The sequence below is a fragment of the Primulina tabacum genome, chromosome 3, assembly GCF_025594145.1.
Source record: "Primulina tabacum isolate GXHZ01 chromosome 3, ASM2559414v2, whole genome shotgun sequence".
In the NCBI taxonomy this organism is placed as follows: Eukaryota; Viridiplantae; Streptophyta; class Magnoliopsida; order Lamiales; family Gesneriaceae; genus Primulina; species Primulina tabacum.
Window position 1 is genome coordinate 2,871,688 of NC_134552.1, and position 19,752 is coordinate 2,891,439.

The window sequence follows — 19,752 nt, forward strand, 5'->3', positions numbered from 1 at the left end:
TAATATTTCAAATATATTGACTAATACAACTTCTTTTATAGTCTAACTACATGTTTGATAATTAATTTTGGAAAGTTATTACTTTTTTTCAAATTTTTACCATATTTAAAAATATAATTAAAAAAAACACTTCGTCCTATATTTTTCTTCTATGAGATGGAGATAATATAGTTTGTCTACTTATTTTTGGATTAATTAATAATTATAATCTCTTGCTTAAAAAAGAAAAAAAAAATATGCTCAACTAAAATAACGATTAACTTATAAAAATAATTCAATTACAATAATTACGATCCGTTTGGAAAAATATTTTAAAATATTTTTAGTGTTTTATAAATGTGCAATTTGATAAGATTTACAAATTTAATTTTTTTAAAAAAAATTTATTCAAATATATTTTTTAAAGAACAGTTTAAAATTGTTTTTTCTATGTTTTTATAAATGAAAATAATTGTGAAAATCAAAGTATATTAATTTTTAATTCTAAAAATAATTTAGAGAATAATTTTTTAAACATATCTTTGTCCTTAGAAAAACTTTTAAAATATTTTAAAAAATTATATAAATTTTTTTAATAAAATGTTTTATAAATATTTGTATAAATTGAGTCATAATTATTAAAAAAAATTAAAAAAATTGAGTCATTTTGAGAATCTCGCTCTCAATAATATATATATATATATATATATATAATTCTCGTGTAAAGATAGTAAGTAAGTCCTTCGACACCACAGTTCTGCTCATTGGAATTGTAAAAAAAGCCAAACCATTGTCAGGTTTGCGGGTAGACTCTTAAATTTGATAAAAATATTTATTTTTAAAAAAATATTTATTTTCTTTTTTCAATGAAATATCTTTTTTATTTTTCAATGAAATTATAGCATGATATCATCATTTAAATTATATATTTTCTTCTAAAAATATTTTTGTATGCATCGATACTGATTTTGTTTTCAACTTTTAGGATAAAGAATATATGCTTATCAAAGTATATTTATCCAAATATAAATTTTTGTGTTTCTTTTTTGAGTTGTGAAAGATGTGTTATAGTTGGAACCAGAACTTGATATATTTTTCCAAACTTCATATTTTGGTAACAGATGGACAACCGATAGGACCAGTTATAGGATTATAATTGAGCTGAGCTCGATTCTTGAAATCTTGGATATAGATGAATTAAATCGAGTTCGGATTTCAAACCAAGTAGAAAACACTCAAAATAATCAGTTGTGAAAACCGAATAAACTTTTTGTTAAAACATATAAAAAAATATGCAAGTTGAATGTGTATAAACATTTTCGGTTAAAGTATTTTATCAAACATCTGATATGCAATATTTTGATATTTGAATAATACAAAAAATGTTTCAACAACACATCTTTAAAATATTAGAAATAATAAGTAAATACGATAAATAAATAGACACAAATTTGTTTATGGATGTTCGAATATTAACAACTACTACGTCACCCCTTCTTCCACTTGAAAATGATCCACTAGAAGACTTTGATTTATACAATGTATTGTACAAACATATTTCAACTTAGAACTTATCATTTGCATAATCGAAACTCCTAGCACACTATCGAGCTGCAATTTTATAATTCGCATAATGTTTAATATTTTTTATATCCAGACTATAAACACAATCTTTAATATCTTTGTGTGAAAATTCATTGAACAAAACTTTGAAGCTCAACTATCATTTATATATGTGAGTTATTGTGTGTGAGGATTTAATCCAGTACAGTGTGTGTGTATCTCAAATGTATCATCTCACTTAGGTCTGCTCTCATTCTAGCTACTTTTTTCATATAGGTTGCTCATGCTTTGAATCGGCTTCCCCAACACTTGAACTCAGGACCTCCAGGCTTAAGTACCTAGATTTCGAAAGTGTTGGTACCAGTTGGGCTACTAGGAATCTAGGTAATTAAACTTGGAGATCCTGAATTTAATGTTGGGGAAGGCAAAAGAAACCACTTTTCAGGGGTGAGATATTTTATGAGTAACAGTGTATTGGCATGGGCCTAGATCATCCTAACGACCCATGATCAGTAGTGATGCATGGGTATGGGCCGAGACCCATGTTGGTTTAGCCTAATGGCTCATTATCATTACAGATTTAGTCTTTCACTTTTGTATATGATTTGTAAATCATCGTCTTATATTTGTAACTGATATTGAATCATTTCATTTGGATAACCGAGCCAGCCAGACTGATCGAAATATCGTAACTACTTATATCCAACTGATAATTGCTGATCAGCCAAACTGATGAGCATTACTGCCATCACTTTGTCTAGATAACATCTGATTTAGTCCAACTTATGTGAAATACGACTTGTACCAAAATGAATTTTATGTTCAGCCATTTGCATCATCGAATTGTGAGATATCATTTAAATACTGCAACTCGTCAGATTTTCAATTTGGCTAAATTCGAGTTTCAGCTTTCATATTGAGCGAGCAACTTTACACTTGAGTAAATATATTAGAAACGTCATAACAAGTTTTTTGTCATAAAAATCAAGATTGTTAGAATTTATAAACCCAACAACCACCATCAATAATTTTTAGTGTTTTTATTTCAAATTTTAAATAAAATGGGAGGTTGTAGTTTAACCACCACATCTATTTATATATATCTAATTCTATATCCAACAAAATATTTGTTCATTTAATTCAAATGATTTTATATTCGATGATATTTAGATTTTTATTAACTATCTCTGGGAATATTATTTGTTTCAAATCAGAACCCACATTAACTAACAGTATGCTCCCACAAACTAAATACACTTGTAAGCATGTTATCATAATCGAATAAGTGATCGAATTAAGGATGACAATTTTCCCAGCGGAGTCGAGGCCACGTGACAAAAACATGAAACGTGGACGGGGATACTCGATTTTTTCAAGTTCGGAGATTTTTTAAAATCCCTCGGTTTTTTAAAATCCTTGAAACATTTCATGACAGATATAAGGATACTATCATCATCCTAAATCCACCCGAAAATAATATTATTATTAATATCAATAATATATTAATAATATTATTAATACTTATATTAATATTAATATGGATATTATCATTAATAATAATAAGTTCGGATTCAGAGAGGAATAAATTTGGGTTCAGAACACCCCCGCCCCGCCCAGCCCCGCTCTGCCCCTTCCCTCCCCAATAATATTTTTGAAATACGAATACGGCGAAGATGAGGATTTGATCCTTGTGGATTCGCGTTCAGGGATTCCACACACTTGAAAAAACGGAGATCGGAACGAATATGATATCATCTATAGACTTCGTGGATAGAGATGAAGATGACAAACTCGCCCTCACTTCTCGTTGCCTCATTGTCATCCCTTGATCGAATCAATTTTACATTATTGTTCCATCCGTTGAACCGAAATAGTGTTAATATAAAATAATTATAATCATATATAACACAAAAATTTAAATTTAAAAAACATGAATCGGTCTAATTTAGTTTTGACTGTTTTGACTTGTTAAATACCGATCCGAATAATTATTGGTCGATTGTGATTAGTAAAATTATTTATGGGCGATGTTCGGATCGAATCCGTGAATTGTTCTCAATCGAACCGTTTAATTCAATCTGGTTCTGAAAATATTGATATATATGATTATTTAAATTTTGTTAAAATTATTATTTAACAATATTAGAGTTTATTAATTTTTTAAAACATTGAAAAATAATATTTTTTATTATTTACGTAGACATTGAATATGTTGAGATTTGTAAGTACAATCTCCTTTACACATCTATATAAAGAATAAAGGGCAATTTGGAGAAAAATACATATGTCTATGATTTATTTAAGATTCAGTACCCATGAGTTTTTTTTTTGTATTTTAATACCTGACAAAAGATCAATTTAGTTTTTAATACATGTTTTATGCATTTTTACCTTTTTACCCTTTTAATTAATAAAAAATGATATAAATACATATTTCTATTGGTCATCTTCTCTTCCCATTCATCATTTCCAATGCATTTGGATGACATGTAAATTGAATTTAAATTTTAAAAAAAACAAATTCGCAACTAATTGAACTTTTTGAAATACTTAGTTTTAATTGCGAAATACTTAATTTCAATTTTAAAATACTTGATTTAGTAAATAAAATACTCAGAATGTGTATTAAAATACTGAATAATCGAATATGCAACGCAAGTTCACCAAATGCTCGCATTTCCATCCAAGATCCATTTGGATGACATTTTCATTTCATTTAATTATTTTTTTATTATTAAAAAAACAAATTCGCAACTAAGCATTGAACTTTTTCAAGTATTTAGTTTTACTTGCGAAATACCTAATTTCAATTTTAAAATACTTGATTTGGTAAATGAGATACTCAGAATGGGTATTAAAATACTGGATATTTGAATATGCAACGTAAGTTCACCAAATGCTCGCATTCCATCCAATATGCATTTGGATGACATGTTCATTTCATTTAATTATTTTTTAAAAAAAATTCGCAACTAAGCATTGAACATTTTGAAGTACTTACTTATATTTACGAAATACCTAATTTCAATTTTAAATAATTCATTTGATAATTGAGATACTCATAAAAATTAATAAAATACTGGATATTCTAGTAGGCAATGTAAGTTCACCAAGTGCTCGCATTTCTATTCAATATGCATTTAGATGACATGTACATTTCATTTAAATATTTTTTCATTTTTAAAAGAAAAACAAATTTGCAACTAAGCATTTAACTTTTTCAAATACTTAGTTTTACTTGCGAAATACCTAATTTCAATTTTAAAATACTTGATTTGGTAAATGAGATACTCAGAATGAGTATTAAAATACTGGATATTCAAATTTGCAACGTAAGTTCACCAAGTGCACGCATTTTCATCCAAGATATATTTGGATGACATGTTCATTTCATTTAATTATTTTTTTATTGTTTAAAAAAAAAACAAATTCGCAACTAAGCATCGAACTTTTTGAAGTACTTAGTTTTACTTGCGAAATACCTAATTTCAATTTTAAAATACTTGATTTGTTAAATGAAATACTCAGAATGAGTATTAAAATACTGGATATTAGAATATGCATCGTAAGTTCACCAAATGCTCACATTTCCATCCAAGATGCATTTGGATGACATGTTCATATCATTTAATTATTTTTTTATTGTTTAAAAAAAAAATTTGTAACTTATCATTGAACTTTTTCAAGTACTTAGTTTTACTTGCGAAATACCTAATTTCAAGTTTAAAATTTTTGATTTGGTAAATGAGATACTCAGAATGGGTATTAAAATACTTGATATTCTAATATGCAACTTAAGTTCACCAAGTGCTCACATTTCCATCCAAGATGCATTTGGATGACATGTTCATTTCATTTAATTATTTTTTTTATTGTTAAAAAAACAAATTCGTAACTAAGCATTGAACTTTTTCAAATACTTAGTTTACTTGCGAAATACTTAATTTCAATTTTAATATACTTGATTGGGTAAATGAGATACTCAGAATGAGTCTTAAAATACTGTATATTCGAATATGCAATGTAAGTTCACCAAGTGTTCGCATTTCCATCCAAGATACATTTGGATGACATGTTCATTTCATTTAATAGTTTTTTTAATTGTTAAAAAAAACAAATTCGCAACTAAGTATTGAACTTTTTCAAGTACTTAGTTTTATTTGCGAAATATCTAATTTCAGTTTTAAAATATTTGATTTGGTAAATGAGATACTCAAAATGAGTATTAAAATACTGGATATTCGAATATGTAACGTAAGTTCATCAAGTGCTCGCGTTTCCATCCAAAATGTATTTGGATGACATGTTCAAGGACATTTCAGCAGCCACAAAGCTTTGAAGGAGAAAAAAAGGCTTAGAGCGAAGATTTGAAGATTTCCGGACAATGTTCTTCGAGAGAATAGTCCGTGATAGGAACGAGTAGCATAATCCGTGGATTTACAATTTACAGAGAAATATGAAGTCAGATACACGTCGATAGTCATAATTCAGTAGGTCGAAAGCTATGAGATTTAATAAAACAACATGCAATTCACCATTGATAAATAATTAAAGAGATTTAATTACTTCACTGAGTTGAATTAGTTTGGCATAGCTTGAGAGGGCATGTTCAGTTGGATATGAAATCTCGTCGAAAGCATAGATCATTGTCGAACGAATTAAGTAGATTAGCGAGGGGTAGGTGAACCGAGATTCTCAACAAATTCATTTCTCATTGAACTTTAATCAATCATTCTAGCTTATTTATTTCATCATTTATTCCTTGAACCATTTCATTGAGTTTTTATTTAATAATCGTAGTAGTAAACAATCATCTGAAGTATCGCTGCTAAAAATTGAATAACTGAGAATAATAATTGAGAAATACAGTCCTTAGACAATGAAAGTTTTTCTCAATCACTAAGCATGGAACATTTTGACATCAAGCACTTGCAATTATTGAAAGTCAATGACTATATTATTACTTGACATCGTACACTTGCGATTATTTCGATCTTGAATATTATTAATTTTTACTAAGAATTTTACAATGAAAGTTTTGCTCGATCACTAATCATGGATTACATATTCATCTTATTTAATATTTTTTTGATAAAAAAATTCTCAAATAAGCATGAAAATTTTAAAGTACTTAGTTTTACTTGAGAAGTACCTAATTTGAGTTTGTAAATACTTGATTTCGTAAATGAGATACTCATAATATGCATTAAAATACTGGATATTCGAATATGCAATCTTTCCATGGAAAATTCATTAGTATACTTATTCATATCATTTAAATAAATAAGCATAGTTCATTATTCATCATGGACTAATTGAGAGATGCATTATGAACATAGTTCGTAAATGAGCTTGAAGTTTGCACTTTAAGCATATCTATCGATTCTTGGATCAATGATTTATAAAATACTCATAAATATTAATTGACAATACTTTTTGATATTCATTGAATGACTTATTTGACAATTATACTTATTTGACATAATACTTATTGGTAATTATTCATTATATTTATTAGTATTTTTTCTTTAAATGAGATGAATATGTCACCCAAATGCATATTCAAAGGAAAGATAAACACTTGGTGAGCTTACATTGCATATTCGAATATCCAGTATTCTATTACATATTATGAGTATCTCATGTACCAAATTAAATATTTGCAATCTCAAATTAGGTACTTCTCAAATAAAAACAAATACTTTAAAATTTTTATGCTTAGTTGGGAATTTGTTTTTTTTATTACAGAAAAAATATTAAATGATATGAATATGTCATCCAAATGCTTATTCCATGGAAATATCAATATTTGGTGAACTTACGTTCCCTATTCGAATATATAGTATTTTCATACATATTGTGAGTATCTCATTTACGAAGTCAAGTATTTGCAAACTCAAATTAGGTACTTCTCAAGTAAAACTAAGTACTTTAAAATTTTCATGCTTAGTTGAGAATTTGTTTTTTTTAATTATTAAATGAGATGAATATGTCATCCAAATATATCTTCCATAAAAATACCAACACTTGATGAACTTACGTTGCTTATTCGAATATCCAGTATTTTAATACATATTGTGAGTATGTCATTTACGAAATCAAATATTTGCAAACTCAAATTAAAATACTTCTCATTTAGGAAGTAAAATAAAGTATTGGTAGACTCGAATTAAATATTTTTTGTACTAATTTAGATATCACATTTTAACTTCACAAATGACACATCAAAAGTCACTCAATATTACTAACTATATTTTTTTATATCCCGAAATAATCAAAATTGAGTCTTAAAATGATAAAATCAAGTATATGTGAAATAAAAATAGGTATTATTTGTACCAATTTTAGGTAGCACGTTTTTTATTCACATATCTCATCATAAAAAAATATTCAATATTATCTTCAAATTATATATTTTGACATACTCAATCGAATTTGAGTATTTAAAAGGTAAAATCAAGTGTTTGTGAACTCGAATTATGTATTATTTGTATTAATTTAGGTATCACATTTTTGTTTCGCGAATATCATCATCGGTGTCAATTAATATTAATTTCAAATTATATTTTGGCATCCTCAAATAATTGGATATGAGTATTTACGGGGTAAAATAATATATTTATATACTCTAATTAGATACTCTTTGTACCAATTTAAGTATCACATTTTAACTTCACAAATGACACAATCAAAAGTCACTTAATATTACTTGAAACTTAAGTATTTTCTTACACATTTGAAGTATTCAAATAGCCAAATCAAATATTTGGAACCCGGAAATAGATATTTTATTGATCAAAATAAGTAATTTTTCTAATTCAACAATGAGTGAGAAACTCTGTTTTTTCAAAAATTAGATGACATGAATAAGTCATCTTAATGCATTTTCAATGAAAATACCAACTTTATTGAATTTATTGTGATAGCTCGAAGATCCAGTATTTTCTTACACATTTGAAGTATTCAAAGAGTAAAATCAAGCATTTGGAACTTCAAAATAGGTATTTTGTTGGTCAAAATAAATATTTAATCTTATTTCATGATGAGTGATGACTTATGTTTTTTTAAAAAAATAAAATGACATGAATAAGTCATCCTAAAGAATTTTAATGAAAATACCAACAATGACTGAATTTACGGTGAATGCTCGAAAATATAGTATTTTCTTATATATTTGGAGTATTCAAATAGCAAAATCAAGTATCTGAAACCCCATAATAGGTACTTTGTATATCAAAATAAGTATTTACTTTTATTTCATGATAATTGAGAAACAATATTTTGATAAAATTATATTTTAAATGGAGAAAAATGATATAATTTTGGTGGATAAAATAATATATTTATTTAAATAATAAAGGGTAAAAGTGTAAAGTTTGCTTAATGGGTAGTTAAAACTAAATGTATAGAATTGTCAGGTACTGATTTCTAGAAAATTATGGCTAAGTACTGAATTTTAATGAAAATATTGAAAGATGTATTTTTGGGAAATTTACCGAAGAATAAATATATATATACACGATATGTTTATTTATTATTATAATATAATAATCATATTTGGATCTACTATTGTTCAACTTGCCAACGGCCCCCACTCCATTACCACAGAACTCTCCTCCTCAGTCCTTCCCACCTCTGCACAGCCGAAAACCATCTCCTTCCGCCATGAGAATACGCAAGAACGCGAAGATTTCGCCGCTGGTCTACGCGGCTGCATCTCTAAATCCCGGAATTCTTGCTCAGCCTCACGTATGCCAGCTCAATCAGTCGCCCTGGGACGTCATGAACTTCTCGCCACCATCTTCTCCGCCGTATCAGGTCAGTTGAATCCCCCTCCAAACAAGCTCCCTATTGCTCATGGTTTCGGATCTGTTGCCACCCTTGTGCTATTCGTGTAGAACTCTTCTGCATTTCTGCCGTTTTTTAGCCTCTTCTTCTAGGGTTTTCTTCAGCCCCACCGTTAGGGTTCGTCAGGAAGAGCTAATCTTGTGATCTGTTTATGTTATTTAGTCTGAAGGAGTCGAATTTCTTTCTGGGTTTCTTCTTTCTCGCTGCTTTAGGGATATATGCTTCCTTTTCCTCCACATCGAATAATTTTTATGCAGGGAAATGGAAATGGTAGTAATGCCGGAAATGGGAGCTCGCAGGATTCTATTGCAGTTCTTGAAAGGTAATATTTCAACCCTTTTGTTTAATTCGGTTGGGCTTCGCACTTTTCCCACTATTGTCGTATTTTTCGCAAAATAATCACTAGGGTCTGCGTATAATTTTAGCCCCCACATCGACCACCTGAATAACGCTTGATTATAAACTGAAATCTATATATATAGTTATCCCATTCGTCGAAAGCAAACTTTCTTTTGTCTCGCGCTTGCATCGACAAAAACAATTCTTTTAATAATAGAGAGGCGGAGGAGCCAAACTCAAACAATGCTATGAAAGGGGAACATTCCGGCGGGGCCGAGGCGGAACAACCGTCGGATGTTCTGAATAATCCCACCGGCGCCATTATTCTGTGCTGCAAGACCGATGGCAAGAGTTGGAAATGCAGAAGACAGGCTGCGAAAGGTAATTCACTATGCGATCACCATTTATCCATGGTCAGAAGCTACAGCAGCTCCTCCCACACCACTACCAAGAACTCGTCGAAACCGGTGGCTGAGGGACGGCGCCGCCCTCGAATCAAGAAACCGGCGGCACCCTCTTCGAGTAATCCATATGTATTCTACTATTATTCAGGTTTCGGGCCACGTTGGGGCAAGAAAAGAGGTGAATATGGTACCAACAGCAACGCAGGAGACACAGCCGAGAATCTTGATCGTGGACATTACGTGGAGCCGTCAAATTTATCCGAAACCGACGAAGAATTCGAGTTCGAAGAAGAAGACGAAGATCAAAACAAGAAGAAGAGAAGCCGGAAAAAGGTTAAAGCAAGATCGCTTAAATCCTTAATCTGATTATTATCGAATCATATATTTCGAATTTTAATGATAAAAATTAAACTATTATCGTTTTGTGAATGCATGTTGACTTGTCTAATTTTAATTTGGTTACTTTTTTATTGTATGTCTATTCTGCGATGGGTAACATAAAATGTTTTGTCTTTTTGGGTCAATGTGGGACACTTGACTTGAGGGAATTTTGTACGTAGCATAACATAACAAGGGTAGGATGGTAATTTCATTAGACTACATGTTACTTTCTACTTGTGCTTCTACATTTGGCCTATCCACACGTGGATCATATAATTTCGTTAATGAATTTATTTTTGGAGGAAAAATTCGAAAATGCCCTTCCATAGGTATTCCCCTTGCCCTCCCCAAAGTTGAGAATATTATAATTATTGAATAGTGAATAATGTAGTTTTACTATATTATAATAGTTGAACACTATAGAATAATTGTTTGAGCCAATAGTATAATTTTTTACTTGACTGAAATACCCTTCAGGGCAATATATCTCATTGACTACATAAATGAACACTTCTGTTTCATTAACGAAATCAATGTTTTGATTCTATGATGTCAAAAATTAGTGGGAAAAATATAATGTTTGGATCTTCGTTCTTTAGTATTAAACATTATTTATATCGAAATACTTTAAAATTTTAAGGCAAAAATTTGCGTGAGACACTCACGGATCGTATTTTGTGAGACAGGTCTTTTATTTGGGTCATGCATAAAAAAAATTACTTTTGATGCTAAGAGTATTACTTTTTATTGTGAATATCGGTAGGGTTGTCCCGTCTCACAGATGAATATTCGTGAGACCGTCTCACATATAAATATTCGTGAGACCGTCTCACAAGAGACCTTACTCAAATTTTAAATATATTATGTGCATCTCATACATAATATTCATGTGTTATGTTACACACGCTTGTATTCCTTAGCGACTAATATAGATTATATGTGAAACATATTCCAAATTTTCCCTGTTTTGCAATATGGATGCCATCCAACGCTCTTTTTTCAGATAGTTCAAAAACACTCCTAAGTTTTATTTGGATTGAGAGTTTATTTGAGTTGAATGGTTTGACTTGGATAATGATTTTGTATTTCAAATAATGTATTAGATAGACTAATTGAAATTCATTACAATTTGTAGGAAATATTTAAGTTGAAGTAAAGTTGATTTGGATTCACTTGAATTTAATTCACTCAAATAAATTAATATATTTGAAAAGATTTGAAATCTCGCGGCTCAAATTCATCTATAAAATGCGTCCTCAAAGTTCTCGTGGTATATATGGTACTTCACTACTCACTTTATACTAAGAGAGTGTTTCTTATGAGACAGTATCATAGATATAGTTCATGATACGAGTCAATCCGATCTATATTTAGAGTGCATAAAAATATTGTTTTTCATGGATTTGATCGGTAGGAGATCTATTTCGTAAAATTTATCCGTGAGACGATTCCATGTGAGCTTTTATGTTACACTAATTATGTCAATTTGCGACAAACGTGCGCCATCCTAGGACCAGGGATGGATTGGCCATTCACACGGCAACGTTATTGAGTTGGCCCACACCTCATATTTTTTTCCCATTTATTTTTTATTTTAAAATATTAATATTGACTTGATTTATTTTTTTAAATAATCGTTTAAAGAATAATAAATATTTGTATAATTTTATAATAATCAAATAAATAAAATTTATATATGTATTATGTAAAATAAATATTTATAAATTTTATATTGATTCGTTAGTTTATAACATGAAAATAAAAACAAATTTAAATATAAATTTAATATGTAAGTGCCTTGATAGTTTTACGGATAGATGTATGGTTGAATAAAATAGTTATTGTGAATAATAATAATAAATGTCTAATGACCGAGTATAGTTCGAATTTAAATTAGCTTGTCAAGGATTACAAGATATAAATTATTTACAAGTATAAAAAAGAAGGGTTATTTTTGTCAAAACATATTCAAACCCGATCTCGAGATATAAATGTTAGAATTCAGACTTTCGAGCTTGTCTAGATCGAGCTCGAAATGAATTACTTGATCGAGCTCGAGTATACATAAAATAAATCGAGTCGAGCTCGAGTACTGTTAGGGGTGGGCTCGGGTTTTCCGGTTCGGATACCCGACACCAAACCAATCATGTCGGGTACCCGAAATTGTTGGTTATTTTCGGGTAGCCGAAAAAAAACCATTTTTAATTTTTTTTTTGAAAAAATACACAAAAAATCATGTCATTGTATCGAGTTATGACGAGTCATTTTATCATATTGTGGCTAGTAAATAAAAAAAACACGTGTATTTTTGACATTTCACAAAAAAACATGTCATTATAGCATTTTATAATCAGTCATTTGTCATTATATCAGGGGCAAAAACTTGTATGAGACGGTCTCACTGGTCGTATTTTGTGAGACGGATTTCATATTTGGGTCATCCATGAAAAAATATTACTTTTTATGCTAAGATTATTACTTTTTATTGTAAATATTGGTAGGGTTGACCCATCTCACAGATAAAGATTCGTAAGACCGTCTCACAAGAGATCTACTCTGTATCGGGTAATGACTAGACACAAAAAAATACATATATTTTTTAGTTGAATAGACAGATAGACCCATATAAAAAGTTTTTTTAAAAATTTTTTGTTGGATACCCGATACCCGTTGGGGTGTATCGATAAGATAACCGAACCTGAACTCGAACCAGAAACCGAAACGAACTCGAACCCGATAAGTATCCGATACATGAGAATAAACGCCCACTCCTAAGTACTATAGTACTCGAGCTCTAATCAATTTGTTTGTACTCGCAATGTATAAAAAAGAGTGGTTTGAGGTAATACTTGTGTTTAGTGAGAAAATTCTTTATTTTGATACAAATATACACTAAAAGAGAAATAGTAAATGAAAATATCCGATGATATCTCAATTATTATTTGGTTGTTCTTAGATTGATGAAATTCAAATCCACTAACTTTTATCATTGGAAAAAAATTCATACCAAGTTGTTTCAAATTCACTTCATATTAATTTATGCAACATCAATTACAATTGTGATGAATTTCAAATACGTCCAAAATACATGCTATTTGAAGTCATTTCTCAAATATTTTACTCAAAATCAAATCTATCAAAGGAACTAAAGTGACTGAGTTTTTGAAAGAAAATCCTTTTTTTCTTGGAGATTATAAGCACTTTTAAGATAGTTGTTGATGATAAAAAAAATCAGATAGTTTTAATTTATATGGTTTTTTGTATATGTTTAAATTTCACATCATTGTTATTTTAAAAAATTATTCAATATTTAAATTCAAGTTACTTTATTTACTTAAACAAACAAAGATTGACGAATTTAATTTGCTAAATTCATATCATTTAGTAATTTATGTTTGGTCGCGTTGAAAAAATCAAATTATTTAATAATCGAACTCAATCAAATGTTTGATTATAATTTTGTAGGTATATTATTACACCAATCAAAAAATTAGTTATTTATCTCAATCAATCAATCATTATTATATATTATTTATATTTATAAATTATTGAGAATGATAAAATTATAATTTAACATTTTATCTTAAATTTAATAAATCAAACAAAATATATTATTATGTATTTAATATTATTTTATATCAAAATTAAATATTTAAATAATCATAATATTATTTATCAATATAATGTCATTTATTCAGCCAATTATCTATGAATGACAATGAGACGAGATGAGATCAGGACGGATTTGTCATTTCCATCTTCGAATTATATCCATACCCCCATATCAGCATCAATCTCCGTTTGGACGAATTTGAAAATAAAGATAATATCTCATATCTATCTAGTCCTATTTTGCAGATTTTAAAAAATCTCAAGGAAAATCATCCTACCACGACCTTACAACTTTAATAAGTCTCTCATGTAAAAAAAAAAATATTAAATATTAATTAATTGATTAATTTAAGAAGCCAAATATAATCGTAAAAACAAAAAAAAGGAAGAAAGTCAGAATCCCCTAGTACTGGTGAGCAATCGAGCTAAATCCCCGAAACACGTCTCAATTTCTTGCACCGGCGCCTGCGCCGCCATCAACGGAGGTTCTGTAATCCAAATCCCTCTCCCCTACGAAGAGGTGGTAAAAGAATGCAGTTTGCTCAATTCTTATTCGTAAGGTTAAATTACCCTTTTGGCTGCATACCATATGTTTGATGCTTTGCTTACTCAAGGATCTATCTTGTTCTCTCGACATCATTCTGTCGTTAAACTGATTTTAATGACTTTTGAAGCTAATTTTTGTCATTGACTTCTAATTTGTGCAGCTGATTGCATATTGACTTCGCTGACAGCTTCTGTGCTGTGTGTTTTTTGCCGTTCTTGGATTTGGAACGACATTGTGTGCTGCTAACGGCAGTGAGATTCTGCTTTAACGACCAAGAAATGATGTCGTCGCTTTCATCTTTAAGTGTTAACCGGGGGTTGCGCTCTTCATCGTTGCTACTTCCTACCCGTGCTACAACTTATCCCTGGGTTTCTGTTTCGGGTTCTCGTAGCTTTGTACGATTGCCCATGAAACCGGGATGCAAGTTTGCATGCGTTGCTGATTCAAGTAAATCCGATCCAAATTCTGATAGTAATCCTAGCAAGATTTCTGAGCTGAAAGCTAGAGGAAAATATCGGCCTCGAAAATCTGAAGTTCCTCAAACTGAGGATGAGAATCCCGAGAAACTTTTTCCTCCAATGAAACCTAAACGGCCTAGGCGTGGTCGCAGGAGTGAAGCAGCCGCGGTTGAGGATTACGTGCGTCATTCACTAGAAAGGACTTTTTCATCAATCAGACAGCAGAATCCGGAAATTCTGAAGAATATGGAAAAAATTATGAAGGATGAGGTTGAGAATGACGACAGTTTAAACAGCGACATGTCGGATGATGATGATGACAGTGATGAAGATCAAGATGATGATTCAAGCAATAAGAAGATGCTGATCGAAGAGGATGCACCGGATTGGCCTTTGGATGCTGATATTGGTTGGGGAATCAGAGCCTCTGAGTATTTTGAGCAGCATCCTATAAAAAATGTCGTAGGTGCTGATGGGCATGAGATTGATTGGGAGGGAGAAATTGACTACGGTTTGGTAAAGGAGATCAATTGCCTTGAGTGGGAGAGCTTTGCTTTCCATCCTAGCCCGCTAATTGTCCTGGTCTTTGAACGATACAACCGGCAAGTACAGTAGGGTCGAATCCAGGAACTAGGTTGGGGGCAACTCAATGCATTTGGTGGGAGAAACTAGTATTTTTGTAAAATTTACACAAAATTACAACTTTATTTTGGTTTAGATCCCCTTCATTGGGTCTGCCCCTGCAACTCAAGGTCCTTTTCTTTAGATTCTTATGTGAAGTTAGAAAGGAATATATTGTAGTATTTTATATGCATTCCTTATGCTGTCTATAGCAATTCGTCAATCTAGATTAAATCCAATTTTTATTGTTTGTCATTTCAGGGCAAGTGATAATTGGAATGTTTTAAAGGAATTGGAAAAGGCAGCAATGGTGTACTGGAAAGCCAAAGATAGATTGCCTCCTCGGGTTTGTGATTTGATAACTCATCCTCGTTGCTTTTTACATGGTTAATGCTAACAGAGTTCCTCGTTGTTCTTCATTTCTTTACCTGTTTGTTATGGATGATTCATTATTTTTTATGATCAGACTGTTAAGATAGATATCAACATTGAAAGGGATTTAGCATATGCTCTTAAAGTTAAAGAATGCCCTCAGATCCTGTTCCTTAGAGGAAATAAAATAGTGTACAGGGAGAAAGGTAGTTAATTTCTATAGTATTTTATTGCATCTATGCGCCAGACCTTTATTTGTTCGAACTGATGACATTTAGTGCAATATCCAGGCTATAAATCAGCTGATGAGTTGGTACAGATGATTGCTCATTTTTACTATAACGCGAAAAAGCCTTCCTACGTTAACTATGACCCACTATCTCCACCACATTAGTCCGATGGAGGTAATTTCATTGGCTTTCTTACTCGTTTTGTTTATTCGTGCATATTTTGAATCTTAACTGAGGATTTTACGATATCTGAATGCAGTTACTGGAATCCATCATCTGTTGTGAAAAATTCTTTTTAAAGAACGGTTAAATCTTTGTGAAGGTTCAGTGACTAAGATTATTATTTTCAAAAAGTCTTTCAAAACAATTCTATCACATTTGAGAAAGCGCTACAAATATGATATATATTACTCATCTATAATCTGAATTCTATGTCAACCCCTTTACACTGATTGAAGCTAACCATCTGAATGACGAGACTGTCAAAAGACATAAAATCAGAGTTGGTTTACACTAGTGATCACCATCAATCTGAAAAAAAGTTGCTTCGAATTGGGAAAGTGCAGCAGCCTCTAGATTCCTAGGCCAAAACTTCAAGTATAGGAAAAACCCAACAAATAAGCATAAAGCAAACATCGGTATTATTTAGAAACTACAGTACTTCCCTTTTCTCCATCATCTTGTAAAGGTAGCTTTGAACTTGTAGTAGGCCTCAGCTTCGACCCGGGCAATTTTAACATAGATCAGGAAGTGGCTCCAGGATCTGAATCCGGTGAAACTTAGAGTGTTCCGTCAGTAGTCATCCCTTTGGACCTTATTTTTGACGATCCGCCACGCGTGACTGATTCTTTGGACTTCTTTCGGCATGATTTCTTGGGGATATCTGGTAGGTCTCTTGACGGTGAATCATTTCCTGGGATTGATTCTTTTGGACAGGTATCCTTTGAGTGGTGTCGTCTTGGTTGCCTTGATTTGGTTGATGAATCTTTTTTCTTTGGGGATTCATTTGTACTGCTGTCTGTTGAGGAATGGCGTCTGGATGATTTTGGTAATTCGTGGTGGTCTCGGTCCGGAGACTTTGATCTTCTGCTGCATCTTCCTGAATCTGCAAGAACCATGCATAACACTCACAATCAATTATTCAAAGCACTTTTAAGACATTACGATGTTCTTAGAGCAACCGATGTACCTAATTCGAACTGAGTTGTATATATATTTCAAAACATATTGCCACAAATCAAGTTTCTTTGAGGTGTTATGATGTTAGAGCAAGTGGCTCATGAAAAATACAAAGTCTATCAATAAGTTTGAACCTTGAGAAACCCATTTGATTTCATTGTCTTCTCTCGAATCTCCTGGAGAATCCAAAGGGGCTGATTGGAATTCTGTTGGTGATTTATACTCATTCATCTGCAAAATAAGAGAGCTCTCTCAAAATCTCCCTTCGTTCAAAAAATTGGATACCATCAACGGGAAAATGAATGAAATTTGACAAAAATATATTTTTACCCAGCTCGGTGCATCATTATTTGATGACCCATCCCATCCTATGTGAGCCACATGCTTTACATCTGTGGGGAAGCCAATCTTCATTTCTGCTTCTTTTTCTTCATCTACATCGCAAAGTATGTAACTTATATAATACAAAATCGCCCGAAATCGAGCTTATTATAACGATAATGGCAAGAAAAATTATAAGAAGATGAAGAAAAAAAACAATATGTTGGATTACAAATACTTGCCAAATATCTGTGAAATGTATCTGAGGCCTTTCATAAGGCTTTTCATTTTAGCTGACGACATTACTTAGATCTTTCTTTATAATTCAAGAAACAAATATGCATGGATTGATTAAAATTACTGATTACCATGAGAAAACCAACCCTCCATGAATTTGGAAAGTTGGTGTCAATCTCAAGGGCTTAAAATTTATCCATGCAATGTATAATAAAGTAGAAGAAATATCTTTGTACTAGTATCTCAACTTTTTTGGAGGTATTTCTCAAAAGCCAATATATGAATTTTATTTTAAAAATTAGATGAAATTTTGAAAGGAAAAATCTATCATTGTCCGTGAACCGTGAATGATGCGAACCCAAAATCTCCATGATTTCAATGGCAGTGAATTATTTGTTCTTGATGCCCATTAATCAAAAACAAGAAAACCATGGTTTCACTATAATTGCGGGTGACCTTTACTCGCCACCAATAAAGCCTAATTTTAGTCAATTGATATGCTAATCATCTATATTACCTTAATAAGTTACTTTTGTGCTATATTGAATTTATTTCACGACAGTCGATCTAATAGATAAGTTTCTTGGCATATATAATTGTTGATATAAATAGCTTAAAGTAAATTCATAAGATGATATCGGTCACGGATAATATTGAATTGGAATATACAGAAAATAGCATAATACATTTTAAACAAGAGTAGTATCTTATGAGATGGTTTTATTGATCTATTTCCCTTAAGACGGTTCAACGTGATCCATAATTAAGTGAAAGTAATACTTTTAACATTAAAAAAAAAAATTCATGAATTGATTCGGGTTGGAGAGCCATGTCACAAAATTTATATATGAGACTGTCACACATGATTTTTTGTGTTTAAACAATTTATTATCATATCTGGGAAAATTAGGTATGTAGGACCAGTGAGATCCTATTTTAAAAAATAGAGCGGATATTCAGATTGACATCAAAAGAGTTCCTAAGAAGAAGATCCTTATTGCTGTAATGGAAGCTGCTGGTGAGCATTTTGAACTAGAATTTACACTATCATGCTTGCTTTCAATGGTGAAATTCAGACTTCGACAAATGGCTCATGCAATATTATTTTTTTAGGGGGAAGGTCGCTCGGGGTAGCTTGCTACCTGGATCTTCGTGTGTGGGCCTGGAATTGCACTACTGCCTGGGCCAGGCACGGTAAAAAAAAAAGGAAAAAAAAGCCATGAAAGCTGTTTTAGTAGTCTACCCGTATGCTTCTGTGTAACTGCAGAAAGCTGGACTGGTAAGGCAAGAGCTTGCAAAGCTTAAAAAAGAGAGTGATGCCTGATTTCTGTTTTTTCACAATATTATCCTACGGTTTTCGACGTTGTATAACTTTTTCATGCAAGATTTTACTTTGCGTCTGCTTGGATGGTAAACATTCAAAATCGACGTACTTCCTTCTATGTATCAATGCTAAGTTGGTTTTTCATGCACGTTTCAGTTCAGAATGAATTGTTGTTTCATGCTGCAGTTCGTTTTTTGTTGTTGTAGATTTAATTTGGAGAGTTTGGCTCCCGGGCAAATTTTAATTTAACCATTGGTTTTGAACAAGTTTGGCTGACCGCTCTCCCCAACGGGAGATTTTAGCATCTCTTTGAAATTGAAGAATATAAGCATCTGAT

General features: G+C 31.2%; 3 protein-coding genes across 10 annotated transcripts; 2 read left to right on the plus strand and 1 right to left on the minus strand.

The window, feature by feature from the left end:
* Positions 1-9,104: 9,104 nt before the first annotated feature.
* On the plus strand, positions 9,105-10,600 carry LOC142538819 (uncharacterized). Its single transcript, XM_075644112.1, has 3 exons — positions 9,105-9,360; positions 9,648-9,712; positions 9,947-10,600. Exons 1-3 carry the CDS (start codon positions 9,208-9,210, stop codon positions 10,497-10,499), a joined length of 771 nt encoding a protein of 256 aa, XP_075500227.1. The 5' UTR covers positions 9,105-9,207; the 3' UTR covers positions 10,500-10,600.
* Positions 10,601-14,483: 3,883 nt separating this feature from the next.
* LOC142539319 (thioredoxin-like fold domain-containing protein MRL7, chloroplastic) lies at positions 14,484-19,563 on the plus strand. Of its 8 annotated transcripts, XR_012818863.1 has the most exons (7): positions 14,484-14,686; positions 14,834-15,733; positions 16,014-16,098; positions 16,219-16,330; positions 16,415-16,528; positions 19,205-19,285; positions 19,359-19,563. XR_012818863.1 is itself a non-coding variant. In XM_075644713.1 (6 exons), the coding sequence occupies exons 2-5, from the start codon at positions 14,952-14,954 to the stop codon at positions 16,516-16,518; spliced, it is 1,083 nt and encodes a 360-aa protein (XP_075500828.1). In that variant the 5' UTR covers positions 14,484-14,686; positions 14,834-14,951; the 3' UTR covers positions 16,519-16,528; positions 19,359-19,563. The 8 variants fall into 8 exon arrangements, 7 of the variants coding, with proteins under 7 accessions (XP_075500828.1, XP_075500824.1, XP_075500825.1 ...); XM_075644713.1 differs by lacking the exon at positions 19,205-19,285; XM_075644709.1 differs by lacking the exons at positions 19,205-19,285; positions 19,359-19,563 and adding an exon at positions 16,614-17,591.
* LOC142539321 (CRIB domain-containing protein RIC6-like) lies at positions 16,835-19,193 on the minus strand. Its single transcript, XM_075644716.1, has 4 exons — positions 18,097-19,193; positions 17,864-17,967; positions 17,668-17,764; positions 16,835-17,459 (listed from the first exon to the last, which is right to left on the minus strand). Exons 1-4 carry the CDS (start codon positions 18,155-18,157, stop codon positions 17,134-17,136), a joined length of 588 nt encoding a protein of 195 aa, XP_075500831.1. The 5' UTR covers positions 18,158-19,193; the 3' UTR covers positions 16,835-17,133.
* Positions 19,564-19,752: the final 189 nt, after the last annotated feature.

What these genes read in the sequence shown, in the direction of transcription:
- LOC142538819 (XM_075644112.1), top strand. Translation starts at nt 9,208, where the DNA reads ATGAGAATACGCAAGAACGCGAAGATTTCGCCGCTGGTCTACGCGGCT. An exon ending in CATCTTCTCCGCCGTATCAG is followed by an intron (nt 9,361 to 9,647) that starts GTCAGTTGAATC and finishes ATTTTTATGCAG; the next exon opens with GGAAATGGAAATGGTAGTAA. An exon ending in TCTATTGCAGTTCTTGAAAG is followed by an intron (nt 9,713 to 9,946) that starts GTAATATTTCAA and finishes TTTTAATAATAG; the next exon opens with AGAGGCGGAGGAGCCAAACT.
- LOC142539319 (XM_075644713.1), top strand. Translation starts at nt 14,952, where the DNA reads ATGATGTCGTCGCTTTCATCTTTAAGTGTTAACCGGGGGTTGCGCTCT. An exon ending in GTCTTTGAACGATACAACCG is followed by an intron (nt 15,734 to 16,013) that starts GCAAGTACAGTA and finishes TTGTCATTTCAG; the next exon opens with GGCAAGTGATAATTGGAATG. An exon ending in AAGATAGATTGCCTCCTCGG is followed by an intron (nt 16,099 to 16,218) that starts GTTTGTGATTTG and finishes TTTTATGATCAG; the next exon opens with ACTGTTAAGATAGATATCAA.
- LOC142539321 (XM_075644716.1), bottom strand. Translation starts at nt 18,157, where the DNA reads ATGTCGTCAGCTAAAATGAAAAGCCTTATGAAAGGCCTCAGATACATT. An exon ending in ATACATTTCACAGATATTTG is followed by an intron (nt 17,968 to 18,096) that starts GCAAGTATTTGT and finishes TTTGCGATGTAG; the next exon opens with ATGAAGAAAAAGAAGCAGAA. An exon ending in ATAATGATGCACCGAGCTGG is followed by an intron (nt 17,765 to 17,863) that starts GTAAAAATATAT and finishes CTTATTTTGCAG; the next exon opens with ATGAATGAGTATAAATCACC.